Source organism: Prionailurus bengalensis, chromosome X (assembly GCF_016509475.1).
Source record: "Prionailurus bengalensis isolate Pbe53 chromosome X, Fcat_Pben_1.1_paternal_pri, whole genome shotgun sequence".
In the NCBI taxonomy this organism is placed as follows: Eukaryota; Metazoa; Chordata; class Mammalia; order Carnivora; family Felidae; genus Prionailurus; species Prionailurus bengalensis.
Window position 1 is genome coordinate 112,784,800 of NC_057361.1, and position 17,499 is coordinate 112,802,298.

The 17,499-nt window shown below is 42.8% G+C and overlaps 1 protein-coding gene across 11 annotated transcripts in view; it reads left to right on the top strand.

Annotated features, from left to right (window-relative positions):
* INTS6L (integrator complex subunit 6 like) overlaps window positions 1-17,499 on the top strand; it is a 56,429-nt gene that overhangs the window by 27,558 nt on the left and 11,372 nt on the right. For 8 of the 11 annotated variants that reach the window (XM_043571071.1, XM_043571075.1, XM_043571073.1 and 5 more), the window contains 4 exons: window positions 1,927-2,079; window positions 6,085-6,217; window positions 15,022-15,116; window positions 16,159-16,269. In XM_043571071.1, coding sequence (XP_043427006.1) covers window positions 1,927-2,079; window positions 6,085-6,217; window positions 15,022-15,116; window positions 16,159-16,269 — 492 coding nt within the window. The remainder of the gene's footprint in view (window positions 1-1,926; window positions 2,080-6,084; window positions 6,218-15,021; window positions 15,117-16,158; window positions 16,270-17,499) is intronic. The other 3 variants (XM_043571082.1, XM_043571079.1, XM_043571074.1) reach the window with 1 other exon arrangement.

A 17,499-nucleotide genomic window follows, 5' to 3' on the forward strand; every position in this document is an offset into this window, starting at 1 on the left:
TTCATCTTTTTGTAGTCAATGGGCTTGGGTTCCTTGGCAATGTACCTCCCAATGATGGGTAGGTAAGCAATATATATATATTTCGAGAGGAGGCAGAGAGAGAGAGAGAGAGAGAGAGAAAGAATCTCAAGCAGGCTCCATGCCTGGCACACGGTGAGCTCGATCTCATCATCCTGAGATCATGACCTGAGCCAAAATCTAGAGTCAGACGCTTCAGCAACTGAGCCACCCAAGCGCCGTAACTAAGCGATCTTTTAAAAATTATCTCTCAATGAGGACTTTCCTTTTTCTTCACTGCATTCAGGAGAGGAGGGTTTGATATTGTAGTTGCTCCTTTTTAGTCCCAGATGAAGTGGACTTTTGTGGGAGACAGGTATCTGCTAACACGGGAAAGCGCACGAAACCCACTCCCCCTTCTTCCTCCCCGCAGCCTCTGTAAGAAGGCCAGAGCAATCCTCCTTCTGTGGGCACAAAACAATCACCGAGCCTTCAGTTTAGCCCCTTACTGCTTCAGCCCGTCTCTGTTCTGTGTACGTTTTAGAAATTTCTGACGTGAACTGCATTTTCTCCTGGCTTACTCCTTTTAGGCTCCTGTTTTCAGGAGAGGCCGTGAGACTATAGGACTGAAGGGCCACTTCCGCCCCGGCTGGGAGTGAGGGTACATCTCCTCCACCTTCCCTCAGGGCTCCAAGGTGACACACTGGTCAGATCCCGGTGCCCAGTTGCTCCCAGCTCCAAACCCGAGAGGGTGAATGTTTTGGTCACGAATTTACTTCGTTGTCGCCAGTGACGGGGCTTCACTTGGGTCTTTACGGCCTTTTTTTTTTTTTTTTTTTTTTAAATCGGTTTAAATGTAAAAAGCCAGAAATATTTCTCAAGTCTAATTGAAATGAAAATCAGGAAAAAACTGGAATGGAAGAAATTCCGGCTCACTCCCGCATCACCCGTGTTACCTACCATCCCTCCAGCTCTGAAAGCACATCTGATGGCTGTTCGTTTCGACTCCCAACACATCTTGTAGGTGTGTAAACCATAAAGGCAGAGGAGCATGGTTTTTCCCTTTTAAAGGGGGAAACAGAGATGGTTTGTCACATTCACGCTCGGCTTAGAGAGCTCTCGGCAAGAACAGGTGCAGCCACATCTCACCCTTGTCCCCGGGACTCGGTCCTGTCTTCTCATCTCTTGGGATTTCTCTTGCTGCCGCCATGTCTCTCCCGGGCGCTCTCTATCCCCACAAGCTAAACCTGTTAACGGAACGGCTGCCCCACCAATCTGCTCTGCTACCCCAGGCACAGAGGCCTTTGCAGCCCAGTCCAAAGCATACCCAGCCCTAGCTGTTCAAGGCAAGCGTGTGGGTGTGAGGAGTGCTATAAAGAATTCAGTTGAAAAAAAAAAATTTCCACTAGTCCTGGGTGTTGTGACTGGCTCATTTGGGGGCACCAGCCTTGCCCTTTACAGTTTTTCATTTTGCTTGTTAGTGGCTCTAGGTCTGTCATCAACTCATCAGAAATCTTCATGGATTTCTTCTTTGCTAGCCACGTCTGGCCCATCCGTAACCTTTTGGGTACAAAGGAATGAAGGGCGGGTCGTGCTTGGAGGTTGCAACAGTGGATCTGAAAATCAGGGTTCATCCAGTGGATCATCGGTGACTTCCTAACCGTATTCAAAGCAGTTGTAGTTTTCACTTCGCTGAAATGGTAGTTACAAGTGTTTGAATTTACCTTTCCTCCTCCCAGTGCCAAGTACATGGAAGAAATAAAGAATCTGTGGGCCCTTCCCGGATGGAAGCCGTTGGTGATGCCCTCTTTTTCAAAGCGCTGGTTTTATCTCAGCGATGGTTTAATAAAAACGCGAAAGGGGTTGCAGATTTGTCAGAAATATAAGCTCACTTGCTAACGGACCGTATTTTCCCCTCTTGTTTTTTAGCCTCCACGAACATCTCATCCTGTTGTGAGGTTCTCCTGTGTAGATTGTGAGCCAATGGTAATAGACAAACTTCCTTTTGACAAATATGAACTTGAACCTTCACCCTTAACTCAGTACATCCTGGAACGAAAGTCTCCCCATACCTGCTGGCAGGTACTTCCCCTTACCTGTTGGCCCAATATCTGTAACCACTCTGGGATCGGGGAATTGTTTTGAGAAGTTGCAAAGGTTAATCTAGGAATAATTAGACTGAATCTGTTAATAACTTTTCTGACAAATCCTATCAAATAAGCAACAGGGCCAAGCAAATCCTTTCAGTGTGATAGGAATCATTAGCCTCCTGACATTGCCATGTAAGGGAGTGGAATCTGATGACACCTGTGTATTTGAGGATTTGGCGGACCCCTTGAAGCCTATTCAGGGACCCCAGGTTAAGCATCCCTAACCTAAAGGATGTCCTTCTATTTAGCTGTGGCTTCTGCAGCTGAACCTTAGCGTGAACTTGACAGATTGGAAGTACAAGATCTATTTTTTTTAAAAAAAAATTTTAACGTTTATTCATTTTTGAGAGAGACAGCATGAGTGGGGGAGGGGCAGAGAGAGAGGAAGACACAGAACCCAAAGCGGGCTCCAGGCTCTGAGCCGTCACCACACAGCCCGAGCGGTGCTCGAACCCATGAACTGCGAGCTCCTGACCTGAGCCGAAGCCGGACATTTAACCAACTGAGCCACTAGGGCGCCCCACGAGATCTATTTTTTTAAGCTTTTCTTTAAATTCCAGTTAGTTAACATAACAGGGTAATATTAGTTTCATGTGTACAAAATATGTTTGACACAGACACACACACAAACCTTAAGCCCTGAAACTACTTTTTGGATTAGTGTAATGTAACCAAACTTCTCTTCCTGTACCGAGCACATTGGCGTGTGTAATGTGGATTTTACTTGGACGAGGCAAATGCACATATGCTGGCTCTTCCAGGTGTTATACTCCAGCCAGAAGGGCTTGCTGATTCGTTAATAGATTCACCTTTGGATATTAGTTTGTAAAAATCCAGACACGGCAGTCACAGCCTTTTTATTTGGATATAATAAGGAGGCCCCGCGCTGGAAGTATGTTTGTTCTATTTCTAGACTACAGCACCATATAGCAAATCAGTGATTGTTAGGTTCTATTTACACAAGAAACACTTTTAGACTGCCGTCTGTTTCATCCTAAAATGTGCGATTATTGCTACTAGCTGTCTTTAAGCCACTTAAATTCTCCAAAGATGCTAAAACTGGTTAGGAAAAAAGGAGCAAGCTTAAAGCAAGCATATAAGAGTGCAAGAAACAGAACAATCTCATAAATATAATAGCAAAAGAAGCCAGACATAAAAGATCCCGTGTCCTATGATTCTATTTTGTCTACATTCAAAAAAAGGTACAGTTGGCTTACTCTGTCAGAAGCCAGAATAGTGGTTTTTCTTGTGGGTGCAGAGTTGTGACCAGCAAAGGACATGAGGGGGTTTCTGGTCATCGTTCTATTTCTTGGTCTGGGTGCCAGTTACACATGTTCAGTCACCTCGTGAACATTCATTGAGCTGTATACTTTTTTTTTAATGTTTTCTTTTTATTTTTGAGAGACAGAGAGAGACAGAGCATGAGTAGGGAAGGGGCAGAGAGAGAGGGAGACACAGAATCCGAAGGAGGCTCTGGGCTCCGAGCTGCCAGCACAGAGCCTGACGCGGGGCTCGAACTCACGAACCGCGAGATCATGACCTGAGCTGAAGTCGGACGCTCAACCGACTGAGCCACCCAGGAGCCCCCATTGAGCTGTATGCTTATGATTCATGCACATTTCTGAATGTATGTTTATATTTCGGTTAAGTGCACTGGAAATGTTCTAGAAATGTAGAGCTATGGATTGTAGAATGTTAAAATCAAGATAGGAGGTTTGACTTCATGGGTTGACAAAAATTTCGCAATAAAAGCAAATACAAATTATAGCTTTCCCCTAACATAAGCCCTCTTTTCCAAATGGCACACTTCTTGTAAATCTTATCCAAAGAAACTTAAATCCTGCCCTGGCTTCCTGCACCACCCCTTAACTATGCCACATGCCTATCTCCTGTACCTTATGTTACTTTGATTTAGAGTAGTTTTAATGCAATGAATTAGTGGGGATGAACAAGAATAAGAGGAACCAGGAGCCAGGAAATTTGGCTAATTCCTAATGGAGACTGGATTCCAACCCTTAACTCTGCCACCAGTTGATGTGGTCTTGGGCCAGATACCTACTTTCTCTAGACAGTCTCTAATGATCCCTTTGAACCCCCAAGTTCTTTGAATCTGCAAGTGATAAGGAATTTGGAAGAACTCGAAGGGCTTATGAGAAGGAAGGAAGGGAGGAAGGAAAGGAAGGAGGGGAAAAAGGGAGAGAGAGAGAGAGAGAGAGAGAGAGAGAGAAACAAAACAGTGTTTCTCCCTTCATGGGAATCATAGGTCTGACCCTTGACAGTGTGTGTAATGCTTTTGATCCTTTATGATGATTTTTTCCTCTTCTGTTATACACACTTAGGAAATAGGGCAAAACGTACCATGTGTTATTACAGGTATTTGTTTCTATTAAGGTTCAGATTATGACACAAAGTCTAGACGAGTCCTGTTTTACAGCTCAACTCATTGTATGTGGGGTCATACATGGCATAGGAAAGATTTATTCTTAGCTATGACTAAACATAGCAAGAATTTACTCAACTGGTAGATGATATTGCTGGTACCAGCAATTAGCAAGGTAGATGGATTTTCTTTACCACCAGGGTTTGACTTTTGTCTTAAATGATCCTGCTGAAGGACTTTGGAAAAGACAAAAGTCTAGGTCCCTAAAAGTATATGTTGGTGCCCTGATTTGGGCCAAAGAGCAAACACGGAACACTGAGAAGGCATGGTAGCCAGAGGACTTCAGCACAGCACAGCGAGTGTGTGGGAACTGACAATATAATATATAGCAAATCAGGAATATCAATAAAGGAGAAGATGGAGTCACACGGAATAAAGATTAATGTTTTGATCTTTAGTGAATGTTTGCTCTACCAGCATAATTTATAAGACAAAAATGCCTTCCAGACTGAACCAAAGCATCTCCTTGCTGCCTCAAAAGAATTAGCACCAGTGCCTGGCTTATAATAGGCTACTTGATAAATGTTTATTGGATGAGAGGCACCTGGGTGGCTCAGTCGGTTGAGCATCCGATGTCAGCTCAGGTCATAATCTCACGGTTCATGAGTTCAAGCCCCGCGTCGGGCTCTGCACTGACAGCTCGGAGCCCGGAGCCTGCTTCGGATTCTGTGTCTCCCTCCCTCTCTGCCCTGCCCCTCTCACGCTCTCTCTCTCTCTCAAAAGTAAATAAACATTAAAAAAATTATTGGATGAAAAATGAATAAATGGATAGGGGAATGGGGGTACCAAAAGGAAGTAGAGCAAGACTGATAATCGTACACGTGAGGAGTGTTAGCATACTACTTTAAACGGGCTTTGCTTTTGTAATCGCATGCTTTAGGCATGGGGCCATATTCCATTTTTCTAAAGCCTCCACTCCAGTCACCACTTGTTCTTTTGAGAAGTCAGTTTGTTTTAATGGCTGGTTATCACTTAGCACTATTTCAGCCTTGTTTGCCATTGTGCTAACCAAGTAAATATTTGGACGTTGTGGTCTCCGAGTGGTTATTGCACAGTACGGTGTCATTTCTTTTTCTTAAAAAATTTTTTTTTCATTTTATTTATTTGAGAGAGAGAGAGAAAGAGTGCCCAAGCGAGGAAGAGGGGAAGAGGGAGGGAGGGGGAGAGAGAGAGAGAGAGAGAATCCCAACCAAGCTCCATGCTCAGTGCGGAGCCCGACATGGGGCTCAATCCCACAACCCTGGGATCAGGACCTGAACTGAAACCAAGAGTTGAATGCTCAACCGACTGAGCCACCCAGGTGCCCCTCATTTCTTAATATAATGTATACAGGAATTGCGATGTGATTTAGTATGACATATTTGGGCATAACCATAGGCTAGAAGCACTATTGCCATTTTTAAATTACATAAATTAGCTGTGCCTTAGATGTTGCTGGGAGTTTGGTTTCGCATAAAATCCTTACTGTCATAACTATATATTACTTCATGTTTTTAGGTATTTGTTACCAGCAGTGGAAAATACAATGAACTTGGTTATCCATTTGGTTATTTAAAAGCCAGTACGACTTTAACTTGTGTAAACCTCTTTGTGATGCCGTACAACTACCCAGTTTTACTCCCTCTTTTAGGTAAGTAAAGTATGTGCCACTTTATCATCTTTAAACTCTTTTTTAATGTTTTCTTTTATTTTTGAGAGAAGGCGGGAGGGGCAGAGAGAAGGAGACACAGAACTCCGAAGCAGGCTCCAGGCTCCGAGCTGTCAGCACAGCGCCCGACGCGGGGCTCGAACTCACCAACCGTGAGATCATGACCTGAGCCGAAGTCGGATGCTCGGCTGACTGAGCCACCCAGGCGCTCCCACGTTATCATCTTTAAAATACAACAGAAATGAAAAATAGGATAATGGCCTAAGCATTGTAAATGTAGTCCAAGAGCGATAGCAGGATACAGAAAAGTTTGAAAACTGCTTTGGAAGGATAGCATTTACACACTGTTTTCTGTTCTGTTCATTTTCTTGCTGGGTTTTTTTGTTTTTTTTTTTTTTCACATCAGACAGAAGGGACGCTTAGCTCCAACTGCCGTTCCCCATGCCCCCCTCTGCGCCCCCGGCTTAAAGTGCGCTTGGCTTTTTCGTAGACTAATTTGGGACACAAAATTCCATTGATTGGGCTTAATGCTCCAAGAACCTCTCCAGGAAGTAGGCCTTCTGTGCGGGTTTTGGCTCCCACTCGTTCCTCCACAAACGAGTCTTAAATGCTCTGGAGGCATCTGTTTCAGGCAAGTTAAGGAAGCAGGTACAAGGGTCAATTCTGTAATGACTGTAGTTGTAGAAGCTGCAGTTTCCATGGTACAATTCTACAAGGAACAGCTTCGGCAGCTGTTACTGAGACATCACTGAAAATGTGAGTAGAGATTTTTTTTTCTCATTGAAAGAGCCGCATCTGTTGAGCGTAATAGAGTACCACGTGGTGTCCTCCTAGCTATGGATTGCGAACATATTTATTTGGTGGGGTTTTTGCAAAAAGCATCAGCCTTTAAGTTTAACCTAGTCATTAAAAGCATAAGATTTTTAGTGCGGTGAACTCTATTTGTACTAAATGTACTGAAAAAAGCAATTCTTTTAAATGTTGCAGGTTAGGAACAGGCCATCGTAAGTGTATTAGCATGGTTGTTTTGTACATAGTCTACTTCACTTCTTAGTCTAATCTAAAAATATCCTCTAAAAGGTGATTGTCATTGGGGCGCCTGGGGGACTGACTCGGTTAAGCTTCTGACCTCGGCTCAGGTCATGATCTCACAGTTTATGGGTTCAAGCCCTGCATCGGGCTCTGTGCTGACAGCTCAGAGCCTGGACCCTGCTCCAGATTCTGTATCTCCCTCTCTCTTGGCCCCTCCCCCACTCCTGCTCTGTCTCTGTCTCTCTCAAAATTAAATGAACATTAAAAAAAGTTTGAAAGGTGATTGTCATTGCTATAAAATATAGGTTATGTCTTTGATATTAATAAGGGTACCAATAAAAAGTACCTATATTTTGTGGATTTGTTTAAATTATAAACAAATATAAATTCATACAAGTATACATATAACAAATATAAATTCAAACATGTATAAATTCATAAATAAGTTTATTATTTATTAGTGACTTATTTCCTTAAAAATATTTTTTAAAAACGAGTGTAGTCGACACACAACGGTATGTTAGTTTCAGGCGTACAACATAGTGATGGGGTAAGTCCGTATGTTGCACTGTGCTCATCACAAGGGTAGCTACCATCTGTCTCCATACAACGCTATTACAATACCATTGATTACATTCCTTATGCCGTGCCTTTTAGTCCCGTGACTTATTCATTCCATAACTGGAAGCCCGCACCTCCCTCTCCCCTTCACCCATTTTGCCCATCCCCCCCCCCCCAACCATGGTTTGCTCTCTGTATTTATAGGTCTGATGCTCCTTTTTGTTTGTTCATTTGTTTTGTGTTTTTAGATTCCACATATGAGCAAAATCACATGGTATTTGTCTTTCTCAGTCTGACTGATTTCACTTAGCAGAAAACTATCCATGTCACAACCTCATCCTTTATGACTTCAGTTTTCACAACTATAAAGGGAAGGATTAGACTAGATAATCTTCACGTAGACTGTTTTATGGTATTATTTTTCTATTTTTTAAACTTTAATTATTTTTGAGAGAGAAAGACAAAGCGAGAGTGGGGGAGGGGCAGAGAGAGAGGGAGACACAGAATCGGAAGCAGGCTCCAGAATCTGAGCTGTCAGCACAGAGCCCCAGGTGGGGCTCAAACCCGTGAACCTCGAGATTATGACCTGAGCCAAAGTCGGATTCTCAACTGACTGAGCCACCCAGACGCTCCTATTTTTCTACTTTTAAGACTATATCTTATTTTGAGATAATTGTAGATTCACATGCAATTGTAAGAAATAATAAGAGAAGGGGCGCCTGGGTGGTGCAGTCGGTTAAGCGTCCGACTTCAGCCAGGTCACGATCTCGCGGTCCGTGAGTTCGAGCCCTGCGTCGGGCTCTGTGCTGACAGCTCAGAGCCTGGAGCCTGTTCCAGATTCTGTGTCTCCCTCTCTCTCTGCCCCTCCCCTGTTCATGCTCTGTCTCTCTGTGTCTCAAAAATAAATAAACGTTAAAAAAAAATTTAAAAAGAAATAATAAGAGAAAACCGGTGCAGTCACTGTGGAAAACAGTATGGAGGGTCCTCAAAAAGTTAAAAATAGAACTACCATATGATCCATAATCACACTACTGGATACATACCCAAAGAATACAAGAACACTAATTCAAAGAGATACATGCCACTAGATGTTTATAGCAGCATTATTTTTAATACCCAACATATGGAAACAGCCCAAGTATCCATCGATCAATGAATGGATAAAGAAGATGTAGTATATATACACAATGGAATATTACTGAGCCATAAAAATGAAATCTTGCCATTTGTTGCAACCTGGATGGATCTAGAGAGTATAATACTAAGCGAAGTAAGTCAGAGAAAGACAAATGATTTCACTCACATGTGGAATTTGAGAAACAAGAGAAATGAGCAAAAGGAAATAAAAAGAGAGAGACCAACCAAGAAACAGACTCTTTTTAAAAATTTTATAATGTTTATTTATTTTTGAGAGAGAGACAGACAGAATGTGAGCAGGGGAGGGGCAGACAGAGAGGGAGACGTAGACTCTGAAGCAGGCTCCAGGCCCTGAGCTGTCGTCACAGAGCTCCATGTGGGGCTCGAACTCACGAATCGCAAGATCATGACCTGAACCGAAGTCGGATGTTTAACCAACTGAGCCACCCAGGCGCCCCTCCCCCCCCCCCAAAAAAGACTCTTAGCCATAGAGAACAAACTGACGGTTACCAGAGGGGAGGTGGGTGGGGGATGGGTGAAGTAGGTGATGGGGACTAAGGAGGGCACTCGTGCTGAGCACCGGGTGATGTATGGAAGTGTTGAATCACTGAATTCTACACCTGAAACTAATATAACACTGTATGCTAACTAACTGGAATTAAAATAAAAACTTACAATAAAAAAATAATACTGAGAGAGAGATGACACCAAAAGCAACAGGCAACAGAAGCAAAAATAAACACGTGGGGCTACATCAAACTTAAAAACTTCTGTGCATCAAAGGACATAATCAGCAGAGTGAAAAGGCAAGCTATGGAATGGGGGAAATTCTTCAAATCATGTATCCGGTCATTTTTTGGTGTGTGTGTACGTGAGGGGGGTAGGTTTTCTGTTTTCTGTTATTCAGATTGGGTACTTTCTACTGTTCTCTTTCCCAGTTTACTGATCATTTCCTCTGCCCCCTCCATTCTGCTTTTGAGCTGTTCCATTGAGCTTTTTACTTTGGTTATTGGATTTTTCAGTTCTAAGATTTCCATTTGGTTCTTCTTTACATCTTCTGCTTTTCACTTTCTCTTTCTTTGATGAGGCTTTCAGTTTTTCTCATTTGTTTCAAGCCTGCTTATAATTGCTCGTTGAAACATTTTTTATGATGGCTCCTTTTAAATCTTAATCGGACATTTTTAATGTGTCTGTCATTTCGGCATTGGCATCTCTTGATTGTCTTTTGAATTTGAGATCTTTCTGGTTCCTGGTATGATGAGTGATTTTCAGTTGAATCCTGTTCATTTTCAGTATTCTGTTACGAGTCTCTATCTTATTTAAGCCTTCTGGTTTAGCTTCCTGTCACACTCCTGGCAGAGATTGTAGGTACTGACTCTCCTCAGTGCCAGGAGGGGGTAGAAGTCCAGGTTCCCCACTTGGCCTCTGTTGACATTCAAAGGGAGGGGCTCCTTGTTATTGCTGTGGGGGGTGGGAGTTCTGGATCCTCACTAGAACAGTACCTTAAGAATTAGGAATTCCTTGTTACTCCTCCCCACGTGGTCTACATGGACACCGCAGGGGTGGGGGTGGCCTTATCACCGGAGGGCAGTGGAAAAGTTCTATAGAACTATTCTGGGCCAAACTTTAGGACCTCATCTTTGGCCTAAGCTCAGCCTGCCTTCCAAAGTATCATATGAAAGTGCCCCTAACTAGAGTAGCTGGTCTCCCATTAGAAACTGAGATGTGCTGCACTTCACAAGACGCCCCTCCCTCTAGGCCTGGCCTTTGGTGGTCTTGCAGGTAGCAGAGGTCAGATGTGGACGTGGGATAACGGTTGAGTTGTTCTTCCTTTGTCTAAAACCTCTCGCACCTGAGTTGCTGCATGTTGCACCCTCTCACTCCCCAGTACTACGTGAGGTCCTGGCACTGTGTTCTTGGTCCCCCGTTAGGCTGTGTTACTCTCTTCCCCAAGTGTCAAGTTCCCTTTCTCCATGAAACGCTTCTGTCCCAAGAGATACACGTGCCTCATTTGTCCCTGGTCCTCCTTACGCTGTGACACGGAGCATCCCACCCTGCCTAGAGCGTCACCATCCTCGGTAAACATCTCAAACCAGAATCCCCAGAGGCACCTTTGATTCCTCCCCCTTCTCCAACCCCACACATCCATCTGAAGGTCAGTCTATCCTTGACTTAGTTCCCATTCTGCCCTTTGGCTTTAAATATCCATTTTCAGGGACGCCTGGGTGGCTCTGTCGGTAAAGCATCTGACTCTTGATTTCGGCTCAGGTCATGACCTCATGGTCATTGAGCCCTGAGTTGGGCTCTGTGCTGAGCGTGGAGCCTGCTTGAGATTCTCTCTCTCTCTCTTTCTCTCTCTCTCTCTCTCTCTCTGCCCCTTCTCTGCTCTCTCTCTCTCTCAAAATAAATAAATAAACATTAAAAAATAAATATCCATTCCCACGCTTTTCTGTAACCTGTGTCTTCCCAGGAGCACAGGGTTTTTCACACCATTTGAGGCTGGAGGTCCTTGTGCCCCCGAACCCCAAACTTGAGTTTCATGTGGAGTTCTGAAATGGACACTCTCAGCATTTCCTCCATGACTTCGCTTTCTGGGTTGTGCAGCCCCATAGTGTTAAGAGTATGGACTACAGAGCATAGCTGCCCTGGTATGGATCTTGGCTCTGCTGTTTGCTCGCTTTGTGATCTTGGATGAGATACATAGCTTCTCTGTGCCTTAGGCATTTCATCTGTAAAATGGGGGGTAATGACAGTGGGGGGTACCCCAAAGGCATTTAGTTGGGATTAAATAAATTAATATCTATGTTATCTTCATAGCTCTTAAAGGCACTGCTAGTCCATATTAAGGACATTATATAAAGATATAGGGCTTTTTTGCAGTTTGGTGGACAGGGCGTTGAGGAAAAGAGCAAGTTAAGTCACATATACCTCCTAATGCCCAGGAACATCACTGTATTACTGCATAGTTGCATAACTGTCCATTAAGGTCACCCTTGTTTTTTTTCTGTGTTAATTCAAGATTTCCATCAGAAGTAGTTAATCGAGGTTTAATTATCGAAGCACTAAAACTTAACCTGGAATGGGTAAGTGAGGCTTAATTGTGTCAATGAGCTATCACAGGAATCATGTCAGTAGGGTGGCAACCAGAACAACACAGTCGGCAAGAAGATTATCTCTCACTAAGGAAATTATTTTTTCTTTTCTTTTTTTAAAATCTTTTTATTTATTTTTGAGAGAGAGAAGGAGCAGGAGAGGAGCAGAGAGAGAGAAGGTGACCCAGAATCTGAAGCAGGCTCCAGGCTCTGAGCTGTCAGCACAAGGCCTGTGACACGGGGCTCGAACTCACGAACCGTGAGATCACGACTTGAGCCGAAGTCAGTCGTGTTAACCAACTAAGCCACCCAGGCACCCCAGGAAATTATTTTTTCTATCAAGGGCCAACAACTACAGAAATGAAGACACTTGTTGTAGCTTTGTCTTTTAACTTAAGAACTGGGACTCGTGCAAAAAATACAATTCAGATTCAGACCAGTTATGATCAGGAGAACAAGAAATGGAGGCCCAGAAAGGGAAGCGATTTCTCAAAGCTTACTCTGCCAAGCGTGTGGCCGAGCCTGGAGCTCAAACCCACATCTTCCCCCCCACCTCCTTTTTTTTTTTTTTTTTTTTTTTTTTTGCTGCCGGAAATGGGGAGAAAAGAATGGAAGAGAAAATGTCAGTAGTCTTTGAGGTGTCAGCAGTTATCACTTCACTTTCCTATCCTCTGGTTTCCTCGTCTTTCAAATGTTGACGACTTGGTTGTTTACGGTGTCTTCGGGGTCCCATTGTGGAGACTCCGTGTGAATGGCGACCTCATGCCATGGAAATCATTCACTGAACTGCGGAGAATGTGACTAAAAGGGTGCTACCCCAGTGGCTCTCTACCCTTAATCTAGATTGTGGAACATTCTCTCTCTTCTTTCCCCCCTTTCAAAAACTCCGGCAAGAAATAATTAGACTAATTGGTGGAATCATTGTAGTCGGCATGGCTAGAAATGTTAAGAGTATTCTTGATTCCCGTTTCACTATCTAATCTGTTTATATCTAGATGTCTCCCCAGTCTTGTGGTCTTTCCATGTGTCAGTTTCCAAAACTCTGCTTCATTCCCAACAGACTCCACATAAAGACCCAAGTGTAACAGGATATTTCCACACTCTTCTCATTCCTTTCTTTAAAGGACCTGCATGTTACAGTGAGCCAGAAATCTCTTCAGATCCGGTTTTCTTTGTTCTTTCTACCCCGCACCAAAAGAACAAAAGACCTACATTTTATGACTTTGTAAATTCATTTAAATTAGTTTCGGCAGGGGTGAATCATTTATTATGGCAGTAAAAGGAAGAAAATGTGTAGTTGTTTTTCTTAACTGTAGTAATTCAGAATTTCAAAGAAGAGCCCTAATCGTAGAGAAACTATGCACGTGGCGTTGGGATGCTTTTGTCCCTGGAAGTAAAGCATTTGGATTTTTGTTGGATAAGAGCCAATGAAACCTGAAAAAACAAAATAGAAGATGGATTTGAAATATCTCTGGTATTTATAGTAAGCGTGGCAGGCTCCTGTTGATGTGTGGGGCTATTGATTTTGAATTATTATATAAAATATATTTTTTCTTTCCCTGAGAAGGGAATAATGACATATTTTGAAAATTTTCCTGTAGTGTAGAGAATGCATTTAGATTATTAAAACAATTAAATTTAAGTGTGAAAAGATAGATCTGCTTACTTAAGGACAGTGTCTTTAGTGGTATTAACACACAGGATATTCAAGAGAATATATTTAGTTGTACAGAGTTTTGAACTACAACCTAACATCTCTAGCTTTTGCTAGTGCCATGGCCCAATTGGTAACTAGCATTCGACAGACCCAAAGTTTGGAAATGAAAGAAATGAAGAAGGGGGGGGGAGGGACTATACAAAGTATAGACTTATTAAAGAGGATCCAAAGCATAATTTGGAGTTTGCGGTCTCTGCCTGAAAGTTAGAGGCTTTGCTTTTGTTCTCATATACTTTGTAAAGCTTCTTACCTTGACCTTTCAGCCAAAAGTGTAACACTCACTGTTTACTTCTCTATTCATTATTGAGATATAACTGACATGTAACATTATATTAGTTTCCCATGTACAACATAATGATTCAATATTTGTATACCTGTTGTGAAAAGAACACTGGGAACACTGGTTAGCATCCATCACCACACAGAGTCACAAATTTCTTGTGATGAGAACTTTGAAGATCTACTCACTGAGCAACTTTCAAATATGCACAGTATTATTAACTATAGTCGCCAGGACTTTATTTTGTAAGTGGAAGTTTGTATCACTTGACCACTTTCAGCCATTTCGCCTGCCCCCTTCTCCCCCACCCAGCCTCTGGCAACCACCAATCTGTTCTCTGTGAGTTTAATCTTTTTGTTGTTGTTGCTTTAACAGCCTTTATTTATTTATTTATTTATTTATTTATTTATTTATTTAGAGAGCCGGCGGGGGGAGGTGGCCGAGAGAGAGGGAGACAGAGAATTGGGCAGGCTCCGTGCTGAGCCCCAGGCGGGACTTGAACTCATGTGAGATTATGACCTGAGCCGAAACCAAGAGTCAGACCCTTAACTACCTGAGCCACCCAGGCGCACCTTAACAGCCTCCATTTATCAACCAATGTCCGTGGATTCCCCCTCAGTGCACGTAACTACAGTAGTGTTACCAGCATGTAGGAGGTCAGAAAAATATTTCCTGTGGCTCAGAGGTGGTGCTTTAATACTAGATTTTATGTAGCTTCACACATGGAAGAGGCGTAGGTAACTTGAGAATTTGTTTTATTTGCTAGAAAAATGCTATATATAATGTTGGCAAAGAGCACCCCCCCAAAAAAAAAAGACAATCAAATAAGTTCCAAAGAAAGATTCGTCTAATGTAATGTTTTAATTACACTGAGATTTCTAGGAAATGCTATAACGGATGTGCTTGATTTAGATCTTGGAATTTAGGATTGGAATAACGTAATATTTTGTTTGGTTTTCTCTTGCAGATGACTTGTTTAAAGTTCACAAGCTTAAGCCAAATCTGAAGTGGCGACAGGCTTTTGACAGCTACTTAAAAACTCTGCCTCCATACTACTTATTAGTATGTATTTCTGCGTATATGTGCATTAACTGTATCAGTGATGATTCTTGTTGCAAGAAATGTCAGTGAGCCAAAAACTTGACCCCCGAAATGAGACAGATTTTTAAATTTCTAAATATCTGTATCGCCACCGTCTTCGCGAATTATGCGTAAGACCTTGGAGATGTCATGGTGGCACAAAAGAGAATTGCTTATTTTCTTTCCTTTAACTGCCATGGTTATTTTTATAAAAACACATCTCTGTTTCTCTTAGCAAAAGCAACCTTGTGAAATTGGAATTTTGGAATTTGCGAAAAATATGTCTGGAGTCGTGTATGAATGTCAACTTCCCTTTTTAACTCTAGAAATTTTCAATGTGGGGTTTCCCTCTGAAAGAAGAAATTCTGGAAGGCGGCATATGTGCCAATTGCCTGTCAAATGTGTTCTAGACACAGCAGGAAGCAGGGCCGCTGGTTGGGGCAGGGGAATCCGAAAAGAATCAAAAGTTACTTGGCCTCATTTGGGTGTTTACAACTTGAGACAAATCTTCATGATGCTTTTGAACTGGTCACGTAATCGAAATCGAGATTACCAAAATCGTTTCAGAGGCGGATGTAGCAAACCTTAAGCCAAGTTTCTAGAGGTGAAAAGGCAGAATCTTAAATGGTACTGTTGGTGTCACTGGAAGGAGAAATTGGGGTGCGTTAGTATTTACCATGGCAGGAATGGGGTGCACGATAAAATGCAATATGAAATGACTTTATGACTTGGGAATTAAGACTGAAAGCAATTTACCTGTTTGAATATGCTGTTTCTTGATCTTCTTATCCCACTCTCTTCTGATTTATTGATTTATTTATTTATTTTTACTTTTTATTTTTTACTTTCTGCTCCTTACTCCTCTGCTATGTTCATTGCCACTTTTTAATGTTCCATGTTTGGTTTTATGTGCAGCACCTTGACTTCTAAGAAATGAATCATGTCCCTTTGCCCCTTATAACTGAACTTTGAGTATTTTAAGATTTATTCTATTCTTACTGTTGTGTATTTTGTTTCCTTATAGCCATTAAAGAAAGCACTAAGGATGATGGGAGCTCCAAATCTGATATCAGATAATTTAGATTGTGGACTTAGTTACAGTGTTATCTCTTACCTTAAAAAACTCAGCCAACAGGTAGTATTGGTAAAAACAAACAAACAAAACTCCTTTGCCCTCAGAAGTGCATTTCCGTATTCTTTAGTGTAATTGTCATTTTTCAAATTAAATGTGTATATATCTCTCCACTCTATGGATTAGTGATAATGTGATTCTCTATGGCTTCTAGCTTCACCATTAAGCTGCAGCTAAGGGTCTGTCAGTGTCATTGGATGCTGTGCCGTTTCTCCTGCTTGCCAGTTTGTGCTACCCACGAGCTGGTTGACATCTTGTGGCCTAAGAGGGGCAGAGGCTTAAGAAAATGATCTCATGGGTCACATGTTGTCTGTCCTCAACCTAGTTTCTCCTCCAATCACACTGGGCTAGCGCATCCCCCTTCTGTAGGTCGGCACACTGAGGCATGGTGTGCCTCGACGTCTGGCCTGAAATTAGTTCTTAGGCAATAAACATATGCACATGCTCGTTCTTGGCGAGGAGGAGATGAGACCAGTGTGCCTCACGCTGGAGGGTGATAGGCCCCTTGGGGACCCAGAGAGTGGAGTTCAACCTCCTCTCTTCTTGCCCTCCGTCCGTTCCTTTATACCCCCACCTCATTTACCATTATTCACCTTGTCCCTTGCCTGCCCCTCTATTAGTACCTCATCCTCCACTCACCCTAACTTACCATACTTCTCACCTCTACCTAGCCCATTCTTGCAGGATGGAAGTGTTTCAGAGCTACTGCGGTAGAGCGTTACTGCCATACGAATGTGTTACGTTCCATGACAAATTAATGCAGCCTTTTTACTTTCCTCTTATGCACAAGGGTGCTCCCAGGTAGGGGGCAGTGGTAGCGTCTGGAGTGGCAGTCAGGCTTTAAGTCACATATGTCTGGAAGTTGGGCCTTTAGAAGACGGACAGCCGTAAGCAAAAGAGTGTCAGATTTCACTAAAGAACCAAAATGGCTCCGCAGTTGGGGACGCTGACACACCTTGCTAGGATCCGGCACAAACAGAAGTATGGTCTGGAGTTTACCAGCTCCTGCCGGTCCAGTGTGCTCATGAATGCAAAAGAAAGCACAGGCAGACCTAGATTTCTGGTCCACCGAGCGTCCCCGTGACCCCCTTTCCTCTCCGCCAATAGATTTTTGTTGTTGTTGTGAATGTTTTGTTTTGGTTATTTATTGATTGATTGACCTGTTGATTTACACATATTTTTTTATTTGATGTCTACCTTAGGCCTTTAAGGCTGTGTCAGCAGGGTATGGCC